The sequence below is a fragment of the Astatotilapia calliptera genome, chromosome 3 (assembly GCF_964374335.1).
Source record: "Astatotilapia calliptera chromosome 3, fAstCal68.1, whole genome shotgun sequence".
Lineage (NCBI taxonomy): Eukaryota > Metazoa > Chordata > Actinopteri > Cichliformes > Cichlidae > Astatotilapia > Astatotilapia calliptera.
The window spans coordinates 46774417-46799384 of record NC_137424.1 but is presented as its reverse complement, the minus strand read 5'-3'; the positions used below and the strand labels follow the sequence as shown (position 1 = coordinate 46799384).

At 37.7% G+C, this 24968-nt stretch overlaps 2 protein-coding genes and 2 long non-coding RNA genes across 5 annotated transcripts in view; all 4 read right to left on the bottom strand.

Moving 5' to 3' along the window:
• Positions 1–24968, bottom strand: part of LOC113017891 (Fc receptor-like protein 5) — a 38623-nt gene that overhangs the window by 3463 nt on the left and 10192 nt on the right. The window lies entirely within an intron of this gene.
• LOC145425428 (uncharacterized) lies at positions 1842–6296 on the bottom strand. The gene is made up of 3 exons (XM_080298449.1): positions 4182–6296; positions 3713–3979; positions 1842–2377 (listed from the first exon to the last, which is right to left on the bottom strand). Exons 1-3 carry the CDS (start codon positions 4243–4245, stop codon positions 2088–2090), a joined length of 621 nt encoding a protein of 206 aa, XP_080154575.1. The 5' UTR covers positions 4246–6296; the 3' UTR covers positions 1842–2087.
• LOC145425440 (uncharacterized) lies at positions 14399–19705 on the bottom strand. 2 transcript variants are annotated; one of them, XR_013906125.1, is made up of 3 exons: positions 17774–19705; positions 17469–17660; positions 14399–17354 (listed from the first exon to the last, which is right to left on the bottom strand). It is a non-coding gene; the product is annotated as an uncharacterized LOC145425440 (long non-coding RNA). The 2 variants fall into 2 exon arrangements; XR_013906124.1 differs by having other exon boundaries at positions 14399–17660.
• LOC113018969 (uncharacterized) lies at positions 22331–24283 on the bottom strand. The gene is made up of 3 exons (XR_003271893.2): positions 24128–24283; positions 23383–23649; positions 22331–22657 (listed from the first exon to the last, which is right to left on the bottom strand). It is a non-coding gene; the product is annotated as an uncharacterized LOC113018969 (long non-coding RNA).

The following is a 24968-nucleotide window of genomic DNA, read 5'->3' as shown; positions in this document are numbered from 1 at the left end:
GAGAGGGTGAGAGAAAGAAAAAAAAACCACGTCTCGCGATAAGGAGACGACTCGCGTCGTTCACTTCAAAGAGTCGGCTCTAAGAGCTGCTTCGTTCGCGACCGACACATCACTATCTTTCCTGGGTGACAGAGCACCTTTTTTTTGTTGTTGTTGTGCTAAGCTAATAGGCAGAGTGTTACAGGCATAGCCCTAAAGAATGTAGCCTCATGGACAGTGTAGTCCGTGCAGCAAGGAGAGTGGACTGCCATACCCGTTATGTGTCTGTGAGGGGGAGGAGGGAGAAAAAGGAGAGTGGAAAAGTACGAGTTGTCATCGAGCAGAAATGGGAGCTGGAAGCATGTAAATATAATAATAACCACTGCAGCCAAGAAGAGTGCCTGACGAGCCCAGTTGTAAGTAAGCTATTAAGACTCGACTGTACACTGTGTTCGTGTTTTCCTCCGAAACAATAAGTTCCGTTGGAGCAGCCTTTCAACGCCTCTCTCTGTCTCTCGCTAGCAAACTTGACCCAGACAACAAAGTAAAGCTATTTTTCGGCTACGAGCCCGACAAAGAACCTGACATATAAGCCAGAGGTCCCTTTACTACGGTTTGGAGCTGCAGACCTTCAGTAATAGTAATAAATCACATTCATGTAGTTGTAAACAGCATGAATATATATTAAGTAATCCAAAGTATTCAGAATACGTTACTGTCATTGAGTAACGTAACGGAATATGTTACGAAATACATTTTTGGGGCATGTATTCTGTAATCTGTAGTGGAATACATTTTAAAAGTAACCTTCCCAACATTAATAACCAGCACATGCAGGAGACTCTGACAGCACTGAGCAGCTCCTTCAGTGGCAGGCTGTGGCACCCACAATGTGGGACAGATGTAGGTGTTTCCTTCCTGCTGCTGTCACACTCCACAACAAAGACTTTGCAGCTGACCAAACACACACATCCACACATGTGCAATAACACTAAGTACAATTCTCTTTCTCTGACAACATTGTATTTTACTCAGTTGTATATAGCATTTGTATTCTATTGTTTATAGTATTTTATTTTATTCTATTCTATTGTGTACGGTACAGTGGTCCCTCGCTATAACGCGGGTCAACTTTCGCGCCCCTCTGTTTCGCGGATATTTTTTGTGCAGCTTTCATGCTTTTTTATTTTTATTTTTTATTTTCAGCGCATTGTGTTCTGCGTCCTGATTGCCTGTAGACCATTGTCAGTCAATCTCGTGCAATGTCTCCTGTACAGAATGCATTCAGCTTGTCAAATTTACATAAATCTTTGATTGCTAGTAGTGACTCTGAAGTGCTGTACTGTAGATTTGTAAGTTTTCTCCCCAACAAACACAACAATGTTCATGAAATGTTTTGTACCATCAAAGGCAACCTCAGTATGCTAGCCTCCTACTGTAGGTGAATGGTGGCGGTGAGCATAGTAGTCATATCAACAGTAATATTATTTTGATGTTTTTCTTTTGACTTCCTTCCCTCGATTCTCCTCCATCTGCTGCTTTGCCCTCAAGCTGGTGTGGCTCCAACCCTGAATATTTTCACTAAAGCTCCAAATCTGATTGGCTTTGTATTAAACCCAGTCATGTGTCTGTTTTATTTTAACAAATGGCAGTGCTTTATGAGATCACAGGCCAGAATGACTTATTCTTTCTTATAAAAATTGTAGATTTGCTGCTATTTGTTGGAAATTATCATTATTATTATTAGTAATAGTAGTAGTAGTATTTGTATTTCTGTTTATTTCTGTAATTATTGTCCTCAGGTGATGTAGCATCGGGGTAGTATTGCCGTCACTATACCAGGTGAAAGGTTCCACGGCTGGACTCCGAAACTCTGAATGTCACATCATTATTGTGTGTCCACTGTGTGGTTTCACCTCCTTCCTGCACCTCACATGTCAGAGTGATCGTCTCACCTCTGAATATCTGAGGCCAGTTGGGTTGTTGTTTTACAACAACTTTATTGGAAACTGTTTACACATATTAACAGTTGAGATACAAATAGAAACATGAAATCAACACAGAAAACTTAACATTGTATGTTTGATAATCATGAGTGAATGTATATTTCAAACTAAATGACTGAACTCACAGGTTATCGTAACAGTGACATCATCACTTCTATCACTGTAGTAAACTGGGTTTCCTCTTGTTCCTCTGCAGCGGTAGATTCCTCCTTGAGATACTCTGATATCTCTGTTTTGTTGACCTCTTATTGGAACTTCAAAGGTTGTTTGGGTTCGTCTGAACCACTCATATTTCCATCCATCAGAGCTCTGCACAGAGCAGGTCAGTGTCACACTGCCCCCTACTGGTATGATTGTGGTTCCTGCTGTCAGTGTGGCCCTGGGTCTATATGCTGTTATGAAAAAGAAGAGAGGACAATGTACACCTGATCCATTATAAAGATTTAAAAAATCCTAAATTTTAAAAGATTTTTTTTTTCATTTGACTCAAATTCCAACAAAACAAAATCTCCAAATGTTTTCATTATATTCTAAGGAGCTTGCAAAGAAAAGCGTCTGGACTTCTTTGAGTTGCTTGAAGACGTTTCACCTCTCATCCGAGAAGCTTCTTCAGTTCTAAGGTCAAATGGTGGAGAGTCCCAGATTTTAACCCCGGGGGAGTTTCCCCCCAAAGAGGGACAAAGAACCCCTGATGATCCTCTACCTAATCACATGAGCCAAGGTGTGAAAGCGGGTGTGGGTCACATTCAGCCAAGGTTTTGGGTGAGCTCATTGTGAAACCTGGCCCCACCCTATCATGTGATTTCCTGAGATCAGATGGCCCAGGATGTGAGTGGGCGTTAAGGTGTCTGGGAAGGGATCTCAAAACTGGATTATAGATCGCACACAGTTGGTGTCGTAAACCACCGCCTCTGTTCAAAGATGGTTGCTCACAAACCATCTGTCATGGTTTGAAAGAGGAGTGAAAGAAGCCATTTGGGGGGAAACTCCCACGGGGTTTAAATCTGGGACTCTCCAACATTTTACCCTAGAACTGAAGAAGCTTCTCGGATGAGAGGTGAAACGTCTTCAAGCAACCTAAAAAAGTCCAGACGCTTTTCTTTGCAAGCTCCTTAGACTACGATGACCTGGATGACTGAGAACCTTCACAGACATGTTTTCATTATATTGTTTTTTTCTTTCCTAGCAGTTTAAGACATTTCAAATGTTTGCCATTTTTCTGTCTCAACATGGTGACAGAGCTGCAGTAATTCAGGTTGTAGATCTCTAAATAAACACAGTATAAATGTTTGTCCAATCTCAGGCCTGAAGAAGTCACACTGGATGTAAACTAATGCAGTTCACTGTTGAAGGAAACACAATGATGGGTTCAGAGGGATCTGCCTAGTTTCAGGTTTAGACAACAGAAACATCATCACCCTAAATTTTATGAAGCTTTTGATGCTTCTTCTTCTCCTTATTTAAAATTAATTTAATCCACAGTTATTCTTGTTATACATTAAAATACACACGTTTAGTAATAATGAATGACAGTCTGTGAGTTTTGTAATACTGTGTATACTATGAGCAAAGTAACCAGTAAAATACAGAAGTTCTTGTTAAAGTTTCTAGTTTCAATGTATCAGAAAAAAACAAGTTTCAGTGACAATATTCATTAAATGTCAGAATTTTATGATTCAAATGATTTTCAACATGAATCATCACATTATTGGTCATTGAGGACTTACCTAATACAGTTATAGAGACAGTGTTACTGATCTTTGTATAATATGATCCCTTCATGCGACCAGAGCACTGATATTCACCACTGTGACTTGAATATTTAATTTCTAATGTGTACTCTTTGATTGTGCTGTAGCGGATTAATTCTCGACCATCCTTGTTGGTTTTGTATTCCCAGTCAGTGTCTTTTCCTTCATTCATGTCACATTTGAAGGTAACAAACTCTCCAATGAAAAAATTGGACCAGCTGGGTTCAATAGTTAGCACAGCATCTAGAATCCAACACAACCACAAAGTTAACAACCTGAAAAACATTTATGCACGACACAATCTGTGACAGTACGTTCATACACTGTTCATATACTGAATAATAAAAAATATAAAACACATGTGAACTGTAATTAAGATTTATGTAGTATTTTAAGATGAATATTTAACAAATAAATTAAATAAAAGTGAAAACCTCTCAGTCACCTTGAGCGTGTCCAGTGCAGAGGAGCGTACATAGCACTACAATAAAGACAGAAACTTCAGACATTATCAAACTAAAGACACTCAAATGTGGCTGTTATCGCCTAGGGATGTAAGGAGGTAACATCAGAGACAGCCCCAGTCAGTGTCAAAGGTTTGGACTTTATTAACAGAGGCAAACACAAAACACACACACAACAGAAAACCGGCAGCGGTCGTGTATTTGACCTCACATGTAGGGAAGCGGCCAGTGCCTGTGTCAGCGCTAACACCCTAGTCACATATCAAGTGAAGGGTCATAATCAGAGTCTCTAGAGGTAACTGGGGTGTGTGTGTGGGGAGGGGGGGCTGGCAGCCTCAGCACCTCACAAAGTGCCTGTTTCGCTTGGCACATCATCCTCCTTTTATAACCGTGGAATGCCAGGACTGCCAAAATGAATGAATTAAATACACCGTTAAATAATTAATTTAATGTGTCATTAATTAATTAAAATTAGAATTTATAAATATGTATTTAATTAATTAATTATTGACACATTTAATAGTTTTTTGACACATTTAATTATTTATTTATTTATTTCACATTTTAATTAATTATTGACACATTTAATTAATTATTTCATGGTGTATTTATTTATTTCATTTTGGCAGTCCTGGCCCTAGAATATCTTTTTTTTTTCTTTTTTTTGAAGTCAGAAATCCAAATCTTTATTAAAAAACAGGCGGCGGTTACAAACAGGAAGACAAGCAGTCCATCAAACAGTCTACAGGGATGGCCCTAGAATATCAATATGACCCGTGAATTAGATTCGTATGACCATTTTATTCGTTTGATACTACCGACACTGTTAACCCTGGGTTAACATAACGTGCTCCAGTGTGACATTAAACTTCAGTAAAACTATGCAGTTATGAAACGTAACTTTAATCTGAGCCAAACCGATTTGCTCAGTGTTAAATAAAACAGTGAAGTAAACATGACCCAGCAGACAGAACCTGAGTAAATTAAGTCCAGTGTTCATTCGTTTTAAAGCTGTGTGCCAGTGACCAGATATCAGCCGCTGATAAAGTGCTCTGTAGTTTTCTAGGTGTCCATCGCTCTCGGTTTAAATTGTGTTTGTCGTCTGTAACCCAGGTCAGTCACTGTGAGGGAAACACAAGCACCAGCAGCTCTGAACTAAAAAAAAAACAACTAATTTACTTGTGCACAATATTGTGACGACATTACGTTATATTGAACTTTAGCTGCCCACGTTAAACAGTGAATATCACCAGGTAACGTGGGCGTTTCCTGAATAAGCAGCAGGTGTTAAACAGCTGACAGGTGAGCAGGATGTGTGCTAGAGCGCTGAAGATATCCTGGATATGCTGACCTTGCTCTGAGGTGTACAGGGCTGCAAGGCAGCAAAGTGAGCTTTCAGTTTACCCTCATGATCAATATTCACAATAAAAATATTTGTCGAAAAGCATAAGGTCTGTACGTGTTTCATAGTGTCTAACAAGCTTTGTACAGTTAAAGCTAATGGTTACTACATGACTGAAACACCAACGTTATCTCTTTTAACCCTTGTATGGTGTTCGGGTCTGTGAGACCCGTGTTCAGTTTTTTTCAAAAGAAAAATTAAACAATTAATTATTTTTTCACGTGTAAATGTGTTGTGTCTTTCCACTCACTCCACTTGATTATAACTGATTTATTTATAACATTTTATATAAAAGAAAAACGAGAAGCACATTAATTCATAAATGTGATCTAACAAAGGTAAAGGGAAAAAATTAACCATGTTTGCTGTTCATATGTCTTGTAATTGGGATGAAGTAAACATCTGTTGAGTAATTTAACATAAAATTGTTTGATAGTGTTAATTTGGAAAGCCAAAACTCTAGCGGGTCCACCAGACCCATGAACACTGGCTGAGTAACAAAAATACGAACACCACACAAGGGTTAATGAAGTTTATGCGTTTATACACAGGTCACGATGATTACTGAACAAAAAGCAAAGATCTGATGTTAACTTTAACAATGTTAACTTTATCACACACTTTGCGGTGAGACTGGGCGCTGAAAATTATTTAATCGTGTAGTTAATTTATTCATTTAATTCATTTTGGCAGTCCTGACCCCTAGGGCCAGGACTGCCAAAATGAAATAAATACATCATGAAATAATTAATGAAATGTGTCAATAATTAATTAAAATGTGAAATATATACATACTTAATTAAATGTGTTGATAATTAACAAATTAAATATGTCATAAATATGTATTTAATTAATTAATTTAAATTGTTATTAATTACTGACACATTTACTTAATTATTTAACGTTGTATTTAATTAATTCATTTTGGCAGTCCTGGCATTCCACAGTTCCTCATTGTGTGAGGCATATAAATAGAATAAATAGTCAGTTTATGATCTTCTTAAGGGACAAATGCCATTAGGGTTTAAACTCAAGTCGCTTTCCTAACCAAGCTTCTTAAATTGCTTGGAGTCTTATCAGTGTCTAGTATGATTGGTTACATTTTATATTACAATACAAAATGCATCAAATTATCACTGATGGAGAAACAAACCTTTCTTAGATAAACTAAACCAGCTTCACTCTGATCTGAGTCAGTGCACTAAAATCTAATCCAGTCTACAAACAACCATGTTGGTAACAAACATGAGTCCTCTGATCACATGACCTGCAATGGTACAAATGACTGATGCTCTGTTCTTCTTACTAAAACATGTTTATGGATCAGTATGAATCAAACAATAGGAGTCAGTGATGTACTCACAGAATAGGCCCAGCTCACAGAGCAAAGTGGCTCCCATCCTCACATCCAGCAGTGACACGTCTGAAAACTTCTACAACTTTCTGTAAAGAGAGAGAGTGAAGCAGCAGCACAGCAGATACCAAAGAGCTGAGAAGGAAACAAAGAGGTTTTAAAACTTCTCTCTGCTTCCTTCCTTTTACACAGAAATAACAACTTAACAAGGTCTGACCATGTCTGTCAGATTTTTATGAAAAGGCCTGTAATATGCAGACTAAACTGACCAATAACAGACAGACAGCACGTTTTATTACACATATGTATAATTTTAATAAATATTTACAAACCTCCAAGCGCACATATATATGAATGAAAGATAATAATTATCCATAAATAATCTAAACAGTAAAACCAAACTCCTCTCCACCTGCACTCATAAACTGCTGGAACTAATTAAATGTGTTTTTGCCTCTGAAAATTAATTTGAACACACTGGGAGATTAAAATAAATTAACAAATGAATGTCTTAAAACTTGACTGAATGAATTATCAAAATTGGTGCCATTCAAACAACGACAGAAATGTACTTACAGAATAACCCCGTCATGCAGAGCAAAGTCTGCCATCATCACTGACTCTGATTCACTCTGATGTGATGCAGACGATCACAAAGTGTTTTGTATGAATAATAATAAATGCAGAAATAGAAGCTGCACTTAAACCAGATAAGATCAGATTTTCATCTCTCTGTGCTTCTTTCGCTGTTACACTAACCTCAAACAGTACCTGTAGCTTTGACTACAGCAGTTGTTTGACGTGAGTACATTTCCTGTCCATTGCAAACACATATCCGCTTCTTTCACATGTTGTGTTTCATGTCTTTCTCTATGATATATAAATGTGTTGTTTTCCTTCAAGTCAGGAAGTCAGTTTTTGCCTTTTTCTTCTTTGAAAACTCTCAAGTCATTCTTGAAGTGAAACACTTTTAAGCTGCAATGTTCCTCTTCTGTCAGGTTTTGTATATCCATAGATGGTGCCATCTATAAATCTAATATATATATATATATATATATATATATATATATATATATATATATATATATATATATATATATATATACATATATATATATATATACATATATATTAGGGGTGCAACGATACTCGTCTCGATATTGAACCATTCGATACAGTGCTTTCGGTTCGGTACGTATATGTATCGGACAATACAACATTTTTAAATTTATTTGATCAACTTTTCTTCTGAGGATGCTGTCTGTGTTGAGAGCTCAGTGGATCTGCGTTCAATTGCTCCGCCTAGGGTGCACTGTCGAGCGCAGATTCACTGAGCGCAGTGCAAGCTAGCAAGACAGAAGCTAAGCTCATTGCAACATGGCAAATTGAACCTCCCCCACCCTCATTCAGATCTGGCCTTTGGAATTATCTTGGTCTTCATGTGAAGCATGACCCTGAAGGTAAGTGTGTCATGGACAAAAGTAAAACAGTACGTTGGATATGCCACGCAATGCTCAATTACATGGGTGGGAACTAGTGTGTTAGCGCAGTTAGCTCGTTAACGTGTTGGCCGTCCAGCCCCACGCACGGGGCGATCCGTGGTAGCTCGTTAACGGAGATTTGCAGGGTTGTGGCGTTAAGGTCAATTCAGCTTAACGCTGACAGCACTAATGGGAACACAACGAATATGACTGCACATTTACTCCGACAGCATCCTAGTGCAAAGACAAGTGGAAGCAGACAAAAACAACAAGCACGCATGCTACAAACTTTACCCGAGTCATTTAGACAGCCGTTAGCACATGATTCTCCTCATGGGGACCTGATATGTTTAATATGCTCCTGAGAATATAGCCCAGAAGAAGCGTATAGTATAGCTTTTATTTTGGAAAGAGAAATTTTTCTGTAATAAACTCTCTTTTCCAAAGATGAGTGATTCCTCAATCAGATAGATTTATTATTTTATCCCTTTGTTGTTTCAGCAACATTAAATTTAAAAACTGTACGTTTGAGTTAAAATATATATTTATTATTTTATTAAATGACAAATTAAAAAAGCATGAGCATTTTTTGTATCGAAAAAATATCGAACCATGACACAAAAGTATCGAACCGAACCGAATCGTGAATTTTGTGTATCGTTGCACCCCTAATGTATATATACATTAGGGGTGTGTCACGGTTCGATATTTTTTCGATATAAAAAATGTTCATGCTTTTTTAATTTGTCATATATTAAAATAATAAATATATATTTTAACTCAAACGTACAGTTTTTAAATTTAATGTTGCTGAAACAACGGCGTCAACACGTTAACAAGCTAACTGCGCTAACGCACTAGTTCCCACCAATTGAGCATTGCGTGGCACATCAGACATACTGTTTAACTTTTGTCCATGACGTGCTTACCATCAGGGTTATGCTTCACATGAAAACCAAGATAGTTCCAAACGCTAGATCTGAATGAGGGTGGGGGAGGTTCAGTTTCGGGTAGCGTTGAGGCAGTTGCCATGTTGCAACGAGCTTATCTTCTGCCTTGCTAGATTGCGCTGCGCTCAGTGGATCTGCACTCGATAGTGCAGCCTAGGCGGAGTAGTCGAACACAGATCCACTGAGAGCTCAACACAGACAGCATTGTCAGAAGAAAAGTTGATAAAATAAATAAAAATTTCGTATTGTTCGATACATATGCGTACCAAACCAAAAACACTGTATCGAACGGTTCAATATTGATACGAGTATTGTTGCTCCCCCTAAAAAAAAAATATATATATATACATATATACATTGATTTGGCTTGATATATATATATATATATATATATATATATATATATATATATATATATATATATATATATATATCAAGCCAAATCTTACTTTTGCAGTTATTTGCGTCGTTCTTATGCAGTGCCCTTTGCACTGTCTGAGACAGAATTAATTAATTAATTAATTAATTAATTAATTTATTTATTTATTTATTTATTAATTTATTTATCTTTTTAAGTAACTGTTAGTCTGATGTATCTCTCTCTCTCTCTCTCGTTCTCTCTCTCTCCTTTTTTTTTTAGCTTGACCTCACATTTATACTGTATTTTGCATATAGAAGACCGCTCTGGTGAGTTGTAATCTAATTTGTTCTTCATGCACAGATCTTCCTATACCCTTCTCATCTTTCTTAAAACTAAAAATGTGATTTTTGAGTCATTCTGGAGATTCTTTACGTTTTTATGTTGTGATGCCGACCATCAGACTGAGGTGGCAGGTATGAAACTGAGAAAGGTCTGATTCACAGCATGTTTTATTTATGTATTTAATGCCCGTTGGATAATGGAAATCACAGGTGTATTTTTATTGCTGTTTAAATAGTCACAGGGTTTCTAACTTATGAAGTATCAAAGTCTCACCTTTGTTAGAGTTTTTTATCTTTGTAGTATTTGCTTTTGATTGTTTACAACAGGAAATATGTTAACATCCTTCCTCCATACTTCATAAAAAGATATAAAATATATTTGACTGTTAGATTAAATATTATCATGCAGCACTAAAGTGAAAAAGCTCACTTAACCTCAGAATAGATCTGTGAATGTTCTCACTTTGTGCTGGAAATATGTTTTAAATTTGGCTGTGACCCGAAACACAGGAAATGACTCACTGTGTGGCTGAACTGAAGCTAAAAAAGCAGTTTCCCAACAGCTCAGTTACTTCTTAAAACAGAATAATTGCTACGATGCCTTCCAGTCAGGTTTTAGACAGAACCACAGCACTGAAACCGCTCTGACCAAAGTGTTTAATGACATATGTCTGAATACAGACAGTGGAAAAATGTCAGTCCTAGTTTTACTGGATCTCAGTGCAGCATTTGATACAGTTGACCACAACATATTACTCAAACGACTGGAGAACTGGACAGGTCTTTCAGGAACTGTACTAAACTGGTTCAAAACATACGTAGAAAACAGGAAATACTTTGTATCAATAGGTAACTTCACATCTGAGCAGACAAGTATCACATGTGGAGTTCCCCAAGGTTCCATCTTGGGACCCCTTCTGTTTAACATCTACATGCTCCCACTGGCACAGATTATAAACAACAACAAAATAAACTATCACAGCTATGCAGATGACACACAAATATATATCACAATGTCACCAGGAGACCGAGGCCCTGTACAGGCTCTTGGTAAATGCATTGAGGAAATCAATGACTGGTTGTGCCACAATTTTCTCCAGCTAAACAAAAACAAAACTGAGGTAATAGTCTTTGGCGCCAAAGAAAAACGATTACAGGTCACCAGAGAACTTCAATCTATACATCTAAAAACCACAAACCAGGCGAGAAATTTGGGTGTAGTGATGGATGCAGACCTAAACTTAGAAAAACACATTAAGACAATAACAAAGTCAGCTTACTATCACCTCAAGAATATATCAAGGATAAAAGATCTGATGTCTCAACAGGACCTGGAAAAACTAGTCCATGCATTCATCTTTAGTAGGCTTGATTACTGTAACAGCATCTTTACAGGTCTACCTAAAAAATCAGTCAGACAACTACAGCTCATTCAGAACTCTGCTGCTCGAGTCCTCACTAAGACCAAAAAAGTGGACCACATCAGTCCAGCTCTGAGGTCCTTACACTGGCTGCCTGTCCGTCAGAGGATAGACTTTAAAGTTCTGATGCTGGCCTATAAAGCTCTGAATGGTTTAGGACCAAAATACATCAATGACCTCCTGACCCAGTATGAACCATCCAGATCCCTCAGGTCATCTGGATCCGGTCTTTTATCAGTTCCCAGAGTCAGAACCAGACACGGAGAAGCTGCATTCAGCTTTTATGCTCCTTATATCTGGAACAAACTCCCAGAAAGCCTCAGATCAGCTGAAACACTCAGTTTATTTAAATCCAGGTTGAAGACTCACCTGTTCTCAGCTGCATTTGAATAAAGCACCAAATCCACACTTTAAGCTTAAATTTCAAAAATTACATTTAACTACTGATTTTATCTACTGTTCTGATTTTATCTGTTTTGATTTTATATACTGTTGTTTGTTTGTTTGTTTGTTAATTAGTTAGTTAGTTTATTTGCTTGTTTTATTCAATTTTAAATCATGCTTTTTATTTGTTCTTGTTTCTAATGTCTCTGTAAAGCACTTTGAATCACCTTGTTGTTGAATTGTGCTATACAAATAAACTTGCCTTGCCTTGCCTTGCCTAAAGCTTAAGATGAAATCTAAAGACAACATTTACATTCACAGTTACATTTATTATCTGACGGCATAGCAAAGTAACATTAAGTACTAACACATTTAATCTGAAACGATTATTTGTATTACTTGGACATAAACGTACAGACTAGACCTGAACATCTGACTAAAGGTCAAAAAATAGTTAAGAGAATCCAAATATGTGATGTGAAATTTTTGTTTTTTTTAAAGCTGCAATAAAAAAAAAGGTTTGTTTTGAAAACTGCATGTTGTGGATCAAGTTTATGTAACTCTACCATGTGGAAATGTAAAGTATGCATTTCTAGTATTTAACTTACAAATGTTTTGAATTACATCCTTCATAAAACTAAAGAAATAAACTGTAAACTTATGTATACTTATGTATATTGTATACTTCCATAAAACCAGTTCTACAAAGTCCTGCCCTCTTTCCAAACTATTTAATTGCATGTATAACACCCCATCAGAAGATGTTGTGGTGTATTACCAGCAATATGACTGAATTAACTCTGAACGGTTACCAACACATGATCCTTGAATACATTTTTTATTGTAATGTGTAGTTTGTTTGTTTTGTTGTTCTTTTTTTCCCTAAAACAAATAACAATTTAGCAAATTTGTTGTCGGAGCTCAAAACAGAGCTACTGTAGAGGTAGAAGTATTCTTTTTACTGGTTAACTGTATCCTCAGTTTAAGTGAGCAGAACCTGGACTATACATTGTGTAAGTAGAGCACCGCTATTCCCTCCTGAGTTGACTGAGGGGTTTTCCAGAATCACTTTGGCGATGACAATAAGTCTCGTTCTCTAGCCTTATTGTTTTTGCTTCAGCCACTGCCAGAGCCACACACCATTTGGCCCGTTGGTACCTATCACTTGTTTCCTGCGTCCCACAACTTCACCCACCACTTTAACTTGATGGCTCCATGCACCTCAGGTGTCCACCTTTTGGTTCGTGGATCATCACGAGAGGCAACAACCACTTTGCAGCCACAATTTAATACAGTAGTTCTGATGCAGAGCATAAGTTATTTGAATCCCATGTCCCCAGTCTCCCTATCGAAACCCCATGCTATCAAAACTGTGCTGGAGGGGAGAATTGAAGACCTTGCCCCCAGCACACCCTCACTTCACAGTATGGTGTATCAGGCCTGTCTAGCATCCTTTCCCACCATCTGATCCAACTCACCATCAGGTGGTGATCAGCTGACAGCTGAGCTTCTCTCTTTATCAATCATTATTACAGAGTTCAACAGAAGGGATCTAAGAACACAGACACATGTAACTGAGATTTCTATGAGCATTTACATCATGTCAATGCAGAGACTTTTGAGGGCAGTTGCTTATCAATGTGGGAAACAAACTCTGCACAGTTTCTCTTGATGCCCACACAGTTTTTATCAGTAGTCCACCATGTGTCATCATGACAACAGTTTTTGATCCGTTTTCACTGAATGTTATGCATGCTTACATGTAGCAGTGATAATTATTACTATCATTTCAGTACAGATAAATCATAAACATAAACATGTGCCATCCACACAGAGATCAAAGTGAAACTTCCACTGTGCTTTTTGCAACTCGCTGTTGCTTGCTGCACGCTGCTCTATGCACGTTTTAACAGACCCCTTTTGGCTGAAACCACAAGCTGCATTTCCTGTTTTCTAGGTAGCCTGACTCGAAACCATGATGTTTTTCAGTAGATTCACAATAAGCCTGAGGCAGAATAGATCATAATCTACAGTTTGACAGACATGCAGGCATTGGAGCCTGCTCAGAAGAACAAAAAACATTATGCTGCATCTCTATGTTTCCAGTTTGATCTTTTAATGCTTGATATTGTTTCTCAAAACTGTATTTTTAGTAGATCTGGATTTACTGTATTTTTGTTTCATTGTTTAATTTTTTTTTTTTTGCATTAATCAAAAAGTCTACTGTATTCTTTATTTCTCCAAGTGACACAAACAGAGGTCAAAAACAGTCTGCTCTGGTGTCCAACAGCTCCAAAGTTCTTCATGTCAAAAACGAAGGTTGTTGATTTTGAGTAGAAATGTCTAAAACTGATATCATAAAATTGGACATCTGCTGATACTGATATGAATCCGATATAGTGTATTTTATAATCAATAAAAGTCAAGTTTTAAAAAAGAAAACACTAAAGCTATTCTTTTATACCTGTATGCAAAACATACTCTGCACCAAAAATATTCCACAGTTCAGCAATACGGATCTTTTTATTTAAACTATTAGCAGAACTTTAAATGTAAGTATTTAAGTAATATTCAAAAAGTAATTTAAAATGCAATTTTATGCAGATTCCAAAAACTCTTTGGCTCTGAAAAATGTGTAATATCAGCACAAAATAATGTTTGCATTCAACAACTTAAAAACAAACAAACAGAAAACAAGAACTTGTAGAATGGATGCTTTTATACTTACAGCTCAACATAAATAGACATCCAGTGGTAAGTATGAAAAAAGTAATTTTCATAGTGTTTTTGAACCACAAAAAAATTGTTTAGCCTGCAACACTGCGTTTTGCAAAGTAAAACTTGAGTCTATCCATTGTACAGTCAGACTTGACAATGCAGAGTCAGGCCATGAAAACGAACAGACGTCGGCGCTCCACATATCGGTTGTTAAGCTTAACATAGGAATGCTTTACAAACATTCAGAGATGAACTTAAACACTTAATTTACTTAATTTTTAACCCTTTAAGACCTACCATAGAACCACGTCCGCCAGGGCTTATAGCATATTTTTATGTTGTAGAGCCATTTTTTGGAGCATTTCAAGTTGCTATACATCAATACAAGCATTATAGCCCAAATTTTAATAATATGTCTGCATTAAGTGCATAGTAATTACATAAATTGCAAAAAAGTGCAATAAACTACAAAATAATTGAAAATCGTTTTTGATTTTTTAACGAAATTTAAGAGGCTTATCCCTCAAAACTGTAAATACAAAAAAGTTGCACAAACTAGTTTCCCACCAAAGGAAAATTATTTTAAGTGTCTTCATAGTTTTATTTTTGAGATACACCAATTTTCATATACTGCAGGAAAAACGAAAAAATATATTATAGTGCAAATTTTCAAAATAACAGCATATGCATCAAAATAAAATATTTCCAGCAGTGCAATATGAGTCCTAAGCATCCCAGAAACGACACAGAAAGTCATAAAGTCAAACATAACTTTTAAAAACACAAGTATAGGCTCATAAGGCCACGATGGTAAAAAACTACATTTCCGCAAAATGACGTCACTTCCGGTTTCGGGCAGGTCATGCGGTCATGTGATAGTTCACGCTGATCGACGTAGGAAGTGTTACGAACAGCTGATTGGATCGGCAAAGCGTGTTTCTGGAATATTATGTTTTTGTTCCTGCAAGTGCTTTTTATGCAGTTTTTGCAAAGCTTTATGTGGAAGGAAGCTGATGGCATCAGATGTAAGTACAACTCCTCCGGTTTCATATGCAAAAAAAATTATTGCGCTAGCTTATGTGGTTGCAGTGCTACCGGGATTTAAAAATAGTTATGCAAAATGGAGCGTGTCCGCTCCGACCAGCTTTAAAGGGTTAAACAATGGATAATTCGTATATAAACAAATTTATGCTTTTCTCCTCAACAGAGGGCGTTCCCTGATTGAACAACAGCGCCGTAAAATAAGAAGAATGGCGCCTAATTACAGAGTTAGTAATACAGACTTTGCAACATGTCACGTGAAGATTCATCAGCCAGATGAAGTGTTTACTGACAATTGACAGTGATAGCAGACATCATCATCACTATTCCAATCAATCCTCTCCACACAGACAGGCATTAAACACACTCGACTATCACTAAATCAAATTTAACACACGTTTGTAATGACGCTAATTCGGTTTACAATAGGGTTCATTCACTCGGTCAGCAGGTGGCAGTATCCTCGTACACTGGGGAGTACTTTGCACATGCGCAGTAAGGATCGGTGAGTCCTGATCCATAACTATCTTTTTATTTTTCATTTTTGTCTACATTATATTGAAATGATTGATTATTGCAAACATTTTAAGAGATACTTATTATTCTTAACATCTTAACAGATACTCTGACCTGTAACTATCGTAAAACGCTTCGACCGGAAGTAGACACCTTTCGCGCATGCCGGGTACCAATCGGGTTTCTGGTACGGATCGGGTAGTGACAGCCACATCCTTAAAATTCAGGGAAATGAAGGACGCATTTGAGGGCCGCATTTCGAGCAGCTTTTGAATTGGGACAGCCTTTGTTGCGTCGCTGTGACGTAATTAGCCTTAAAATGCGGCTTTTAAGGCTGCAGACCCTGAATTGGTATACAGCCTCTGTCTCATCATTTCCCTGTTTTGCGGTAAAACTATATTAAAACATTGTAAAATATTGATAAGAAACACAGCTAAATGTGGGGGTATAAATCAGTGGGTAAACCCTGTTATTTGTTACGTTTTATGAAGTAGAAGGACTGGAAAAATGTCGAAGCCTAGCCAGCCGCGGGCGCCATTTTGGTTTTATTTTGCACTTGTTTCAGGACGTTTAGCTGAATAAGCTCCCTGTTGTATCCTGATATTGTGAATATGAATGTTAATATGCTGTTGGCAGTGAAGAATGACTGTTTACTGGTTCTAAAAAGTGATTTTGAGAATGTTAAAGCTAAAGCTAAGCCTGCCCTGCCAGCATACACATGCCTCTTTCATGTATTTGTGAGCTACTAAGCTAAACTGGTTTAAGACCAAGCACTGGTATGGTGGTTAAAACAATCAGAATACATAGGTATTTGGGTTAAAAGTTAAATACAGGTAAAAATGTATTTGAACATGCATTTGTTGCAAAATGGTGCCAGAGATGTGATGATGCTTTCTGACCTTTAATTTACGCTTTCATTCTTTTATCACACAGAACTGCAAATTTAAGAGGCTCGCTATTTTATTCAGACACCACAACAGAAACACAACATAACTAAAACCAGTCGTGATTCTGCTCATCAGCTCCACAAAACTTTGAAACTTTAACAATGATGTCACACATTTTACTGCACATGTAATCTGATTACTAATGATTCAGTGTGTGTAGAGTTCACATTTGTACATGAGGCTGATTCAGGATTCACATTATTGTAGTCAGAGCTCTCCTCTGTGCCATCATGTCTGCCTGTTGTGATGATGGATTATTGTAGTTAATAACATGGAGACTGTCTTCCTCTAAAATTACACAAGTTACAAAAACATTCGACCAATTATTACATTTCATGTTTCTTGTACTCACTCCTCTTATCAAGACCTTCAAGCTGAAATCCAGATGTGACGTTGTTGTATTCATCTGCTGAAATAATGAAGTTTGATCAGTCAGAATAAATATTTACATTTCTTACAGCTCTGCTATTATCAAAGTTTATACTGTTTGTACCACTTCCAGTGTTTCCAGAGCCTCTGATTGATTCATAGACTGAAAGATCACCTACAAGTCATTGAAAATAAGAAAGAAAAAAAAATATTTATTTTTGTTTTTGTTTAATAAAAGATGTTTTTTTTTCTAAAGAGAAAGAAAAAAGTAATAATTTCTGGTCTCACCATGAAGAAAAGAGGAGTAAACCTGAGCTTCATTCTGGTTGGATGTTTGTTGTGAAGCAGAGCTTTGATTGGTGCTCTGAGACTGAGTGAGACTGAAACAAATAATGAAAATTTAATGAGGAATAATTCAAAGTTAGCTTCATTTGAAGTTATATAAATGAAAATAAACTGCTGCACCAACCTGTTACAACAGGGTTCTGTAAAAAGCACAAAGATTATTACATCAGTTTGTTTAAAAGTGTCACAGCATCAAAATAAATTATTTTTCCTTTAAAAAGTCAAACAGAAAGTCTCTCACCCTTTATCTGTTTATAGCGACAGATCAGCAGCAGCACGACAATAATTCCACTAACAAGTCCGACGATGAACGGAACGATAAATGAACTTCTTTCACATCCAAAACCTGAAACTAGAAAATGTCAGATTTTGGATCTGAAATCTTAATATAAAGAAACAAAAACTGATGTTTACATTGAGATTTTCTGTTTCCTGTCCGAAACTGTCAGCATGACTCTGCTCTGTGGTTTCATGTTGTGACTCCTGTTCTACACTACTTGCAGTCTTACTTGTAGAGTTGCTACAGAACTAATTGTGAATTTATGTTGATTTGGAGATTTGCTGAAAATGATTGTTTCACATTCATAATCCCACCTAGTCTCCTCTCCTTGGATCACATTCCTGACACTGATTCTCTAGACTCCACATTTTACATGACTATTTATGTTCAACCATTTCCAATATGAACATTATTACAATGCCAAAGAGGTTACCATGAGATATAATGCTGTTTGACCTTCATAGTAACCCTCAATCATCAATCTATTCAACATTGTTGCTGAATCCAAACTCACCAGTTGTGTTAATCTGAACTTCTTGGCTGTCCTCTGTGTAGTAAACTGGGTTTCCTCTTCCTCCTCTGCACCTGTAGAGTCCTTCCTGTGAGACATTGATTTGTCCATTTGATGGGGAGACAACATCCACTGTGGTATCATCTCTGTACCTGTACTGGAACTGTTTGTATGTTATTTCTCCAGGCCTATAGGGGGCGCAGGTTTGCACAGTTTGCTATGTTGAGCCAATTAGTCACTAAAAGAAGTGTGATAGGAAGTGTTTGCTCATGAGTGAAGCAAGACATGGTGTGTTTTCCTCCGATCCAAAGCCATCCACTCCGTTAAATCCCTTTGAGTGGCAATATGAGTAAGTTTCTTAATTGTGTTTACCTTTAAGAGAGGGTATATGACATTATTGAAGTGATTTGGAAACTTTTGATGTGTTTTATATGTCCACTTAAGTTCAACCCAAGCTAATGTTTATGTGACATTTCTGTATTCTGTATCATTTCAGTTTCACACTTTTTTGCATTAAATCCTGTCCAAATACAACACGTGCCTGTTCCTTGGAGGAAGTGATGCAAGAGAGAGTTTAGCTGGCTGTGAATCTCAATATAGGACACTGGGTCACATTGGGTGCAACAGTACAGTACCAGTAATATTTCCATCCAGATGATGATGATGGGCTCACAGAGCAGGTCAGGGTCACACTGCCCCCTACTGGAACAGCTGTGTTATCAGCTCTCAGTTTGGCCTTTGGTTTATCTGCAGTTCAGTTTAGAAAAAGAACAAACAAATAAATGACTGAATCTAAATAATTTAAAAAACTAGATGGAAATGGTGAACATGACCAAATCTTGATGACAAGATAAAATAAACTTTAAACTCGTTTTTATCAACACTGTAAAACTTTTATATTTTCTTTGCAGTATTTAAAAAGTAATTTGTCATGGTCTGGTGACTCCGTGTTTATGAACAAATGAATGAAGCCCATATTTGTCACTTCCAGTTGCCTGCAGTGAAAATGGACCCTTCCCACCTTGCATATATTATACAAACATCACATTACAGGTCAGAATAGGTAGCATTTAAGAAAGGCAATGAAAATACACAACATCGGGGACAGGAGGAGAAAAAAAGGACTCGACTCAGACTGCGTTCCACTAGGAGAGCAGTTTGTGTGTGTCTGTGTCAGTTACACGCATATGTCAACAATCAAGAATCAAGAAAGCCTTTATTTGTCACATGCAAGTTGCCCTGCAGTGAAATGGACAGCATTATGGAAAAACACTGAAATGTACAACACAATGGGCAAGTCGAGAGAGGGAGAGAGTGCGACCACCTTCGTAAAGAGCCAGAGAACAAGAAAAAAAACTGTGTGCGTGTGTGTGTGTGCATATGTGTGCGTGGGTGCATGTGTGTGTGTGTGCATGTGTGTGCATCTCATGTTCAGCTGAGAGAAAGTGTCACTATGCCCGGTTAAGCTCAGCAGTCTCCAGTGGACCCAGGTGGCCTTGAAGGAGGGACAAAGAGTTCCAACAACGGTATTGTACGGAGCCCCGCAGGGGACATGGGAGGAAAAAAAATTAAGACGGACTTTTGCGAGAAATGTAGTCAAAGTTTTATAACCTTTTATAACCTTTGACTACACTTCCTGTAGTTTTGAAGGAGGCCCTGCTGAGGAGAGATGAGATTATGCTAATGATCCTGTTACAGAGGTTAAGCACAGTAAAAGTGCTAAAATGGTTCAAATCTTGCTTGATGTATTCAAAGACACTGTTTCTTTTAAAGCTGTGCATGTAGAAGCCCAATCACATGAAGTTGCTGAACTGAATTGATTTTTATTTAAACAGTGTTGGAGAATAAACTCAGCAGGCAAAGCAACAGCTGACTCATCTCCTCGTTGACACAACACAGTTTGCAGCAACAGTGTGAGGCCAGACCAGCTACACACAGTGAAATCAAATGGCTTCTTTCTTTGGCTTTGATCCCCCAAATTTCATAAACTGTGTCCTGGTGGTTTTAATGTAATTGCACTGAAAGACAAACAGACTGAAGAACTGCTGGTATCACTGCTGTGATTGTGCTTTCTGCTCTCAGTGTGAATCTGACTCTGACTGGCACCAAACACAAGGTTATAATCTCACACAGGCAATCTGTCTTAGCTCAAAACTACACAACAGACGCACCTGATTTATTATTTTTTTTCTTAAAAGTTTCCTCTCTTTACATTCCCTTTTAAATAAATCATTGTAGAGTCACAATGCACTCAGTTGTGAGTCTGTTTGCACAGTGAGTCTCTTGGAGGGTCTGAATTGTTTTTTGATGTCTTAAAACAGGAAACTTCAGTTTGATTCATAGACCAGCTTACATGAAACTGTCAGTCTGAAGGCATCACTCCATCCTGTTAAGAGATAGTCACTGCTACCCCGACATCTGTAGTCTCCACTGTGGGACACTGAAACTCTGCTGATCCTGTATTCACTGGATGTTGGAGGGCTGTTTGTGTTGGGTGCTGTCCATTCATATTTCCACACCTTTCCTTCACCTCCCTGAATCTCACATCTGAGAGTGATTGTCTCACCAGTGAATATCTGAGACCAGCTGTGCTGCAGCGTCACATCAGTCCTGTTGGAAACTTTCCACAGCAAAATTCCTCAGGACACAAAAGGAATAAATGAACATTTTTATAATCCCTGTGGCTGAAACTCCTCCTGCTGGCTGATCTAAGAAAAGGCTGATTAACCAGAGTGAGAAGTTTGCAGTTTGAAATCCTAACAGAATAAAATCAGATGCAGAAATCTGGAATGAATGTTTTATGTTCATGTTTCTGTTCAGATCAATAATTTTTAAACAGCTGAAGTCATTTCAAACATTTATCCTCTGATATAATATATATATATTATATCAGAGGATATATATATATATATATATATAAATAAAAATAAATAAAAGGATGGAGTGGTTTCCAGTAAAAAGGAAAAGTGAGCAAACACTGCATCATCAAAAACATCATTCACTGTTATTTCCATCTACATATAAAATAACATCGAGCTATGTAATTGAATGTTTGGGTCAATTATTAACACTTTTTTAATTTGTGTGTGTATTTAGTATCAGAATTTAACACCAAAGGGCCGTAGTCTGTGACAAACATGACAAATCTCTGTTTGTATTTTTATTCCAGAACCATTATATCATTAAAAATTCAGCTGAGTGGGTGAGCAGTACGGCCAGGTTCAAGTCCCAGCTGCACCCCTACAATGGCTCTATCCAATAAAAGATAAAAGGCCTAAAAAAAAAAAAAAATCATCTTTAAAAAATTAGGAGACGTGGCTCACACACATGTAATTATTGCTTCACAGGTCATGATGATGTCGATGACTGTAGCCGTGCTTCTAGGTCACATGTCTGTGTACAGAGCCACAAACAACCAGTACAGAGGTCTGATCGCCCAGTCAGTGACTGGACAGAAAATGTGCTGCTCACATCTGCAGCTCATACCTCAGCATAGCAAACCATTTTGTTTCAGTCATTAAATATTAAACTATTATTATTGTTATACTTGTCTCATTGTTTGTCTCACAGAAAAAGATGTTTGATGGTCCCAGAACATGAAGTTCTTTACACCCTCGCTGTGTTTCGCCCTCTTCACTGATCCTCAGTCAGTCCTGTTCATAATCACGTGAGAATCACAGGCTCAGAGAAATCTTTATTAAACTATCTCTCATCTCTGAGCTGACTCTTCAGAGTATCTTCAGAATAATTCAAAAATGTTTCTATGACAGCTCCACAGCCATTGGTCAGGATGGCCTCTGAAATGAGCCAATCACATAGAGAGACGTCACTCTGTCCTAAAACTGTAACTGATAACAGCAACTGGTGTCATGGTCTGTGTGCAAAATGCAGACTCAACACAGAAGCAAAGCTTGAACTCAAAATAGCAGCTTTATTGCTGCACACAAAAAAAAAAAAAGGACTAAACTGGAAAACAAAAATAAACTTGACAGGCTTGTAGGCAGAACACACAGACATGGATGAGGGAGATCAAACACTGAAAAAGAGAAACACAGGGCTTAAATACACTGAGGGATAATGAAGGGAATGAGACACAGTAGGAGAGCACAGCTGGGAGTAATTAGGCAGGACGAGACAAGGGAAACAAAACTAGAAACACTGACATGAGACGCAGACCTTCAAAGTAAAACAGGAAACACACCGACTGAACTGTAGACACGTAAACTTAACAGAGACTGTGAGACAGAACATAGAGACCTGAAACGTGGGACAGAAATGCACAAAGTAAACACAACATGAACACATAAAACAAAACCTAAGAACTAAAACCGTAACAGCCATAACTGAGCCTGGGGTAATAATAATAATAACTGCAATAATCAAAACAGCAAAGGACTCAGAACATAAAACATATTATAAAATACCAAAACACACGAGACTCAAAATGCTGAACCGTGACAACTGGAGCATCAGGGGCCAAATCACAAAACACGTTTATGAACGACTGAGCCACACATTTAATTTCTGACTGATTAACATATTATCATTAAAAATAAAAAACAATATTATCAAATATTATAACCCAATTATTGTTTATTATTTTTTAACTTTATAACACTTTATATATTCAGAAATAACTTGGCAGGTTGGGGCCGTAAATCACTTTGTAACATAAGTTTTTGTCATAATTTTGTCCCTCTCTGATCTCCAAACTTTGGAGAATCCATGTTGTTTTATTTCATATGACATTTTTAAACTCACCAGTTTCCTGAATGATGACTGGATCACTTTGTGCTATGAGTAAAGTTGTGCCTGTTCTCCGCCCTCTGCATTGGTATTTTCCTCCTTTAGAGATCCTGATCACTTTATCTGATCCAACAGCTTCTGTGGACTTTACTGCAGATGAGGTTTCTCTGAACCACTCATATTTTAAGTCAGCAGAGTGTTTCACATCACAGGTCAGTGTCACACTGCCCCCTGCTGGTATAGTTAATCTGTCTGCTGTCAGAGTGGCCTTCACTCCAAGGTCTGTAATTTAGAAAAAGATCAAAAGAATAAAATTGTTGCTCTGAATGTTTGATGCAAACTTAAATAATGTGAATCATCTTTTGCAGCCACACAATTCAACACACTGAACATCTACAGAGACTTTGGAGTGACGTGTTAGAAATCCCAGTATATCATCCAGCATACAAACCAACAACATAACTCGTGAGTGAGATAATCTGCACTACACACACTGTTGATATTTTCAGATCAGATAAACATAAAAAGAAAATCCACATGTATGTGTCACGGTCGGGCGGATCACACACAGTAATTCGGCGTGCCCGTGTGGCGTGCTGGCTAGACCCAAGCGCGGCGAAGGCTAGCGGTGGGTTTGGAGCAGACACGCAGTTATTCTAGTAATGACCAGTGCACGAAGCGTGGCTTCGGAACTGTCGTTACAGACAGAGAGCGAGCGGAGCCGGGAAGAGAAAAAGGATTGAAAGGGATTGTCACTCACGGTTGCTGAATCAGGCGGAGACTGACGTCGGCAGAGTTTCGGAGCTCCTGACACGAAGAGACTGATGTCTGAGCGGCGAACAGGTGGGTGGCGTCTCTCTTTTAACCCCGGCCCCGTGATCAGCTGATCACAGCCGATCACCGGCTGACAGTATGAAGCCACAGCTCTTCAGTAAATATACAGTTTATATCGTGGGTGTGTGTTTCAGTGCTCACACACTTAACATGGTTATATTAACATTTTAACCAATAAATCAATGAAATGTTTGGTTTATGATACAAAATATAACACAGAGGACGTCATTTAGAGCAACACAAGAAGAAAAAACCGTTTCTCACCTTCAGTGTTTCCATGTCTGACTGTACTGAGCACTAAAATAATGAATGAAACATCATCAGACATTATACAACTGACAAAATCACAATAAATATATAAACTGAGGCTTTTTAAATCTTCACATGGCACAGTTATTGCTCATCACCAAATTGATGTGTTTCTATTAGCTGTGAAACAGGCTGGAAACATGAAAAAAAAACTAGCCTGCTGTGTTGAAGCTGTCAGATAAACAGGTTAAAGCAGTGATACACTGTAATTGTCACCAGTGAGAAACATTTTCCTTCATCGCTGCCATCCAAACAGTAAAGGTGTGTATTGTACTCACAGAATAACCCCAGCAAACAGAGCAAAGAGTGCCCCATCCTCACGTCCAGCCCTGCACGCTGATCTGCATCTAATCTCAAAGTGTTCGACTTTGCATTGATAAAGAGAAGCTGCACTTAATGGAGATAAAACCAGAGTTTATATTCAGCTCCTCCGTCTATCGCCTCTCTGTGCTTCCTTC

Excerpts from the sequence above, each read along its gene's own strand:
- LOC145425428 (XM_080298449.1), bottom strand. The coding sequence starts at position 4,245 with ATGTCTGAAGTTTCTGTCTTTATTGTAGTGCTATGTACGCTCCTCTGC. Across the intron at positions 3,980-4,181 it reads CTGCACTGGACACGCTCAAG|ATGCTGTGCTAACTATTGAA; the intron begins GTGACTGAGAGG and ends GTTGGATTCTAG. Across the intron at positions 2,378-3,712 it reads TGTCTCTATAACTGTATTAG|CATATAGACCCAGGGCCACA; the intron begins GTAAGTCCTCAA and ends TTTTCATAACAG.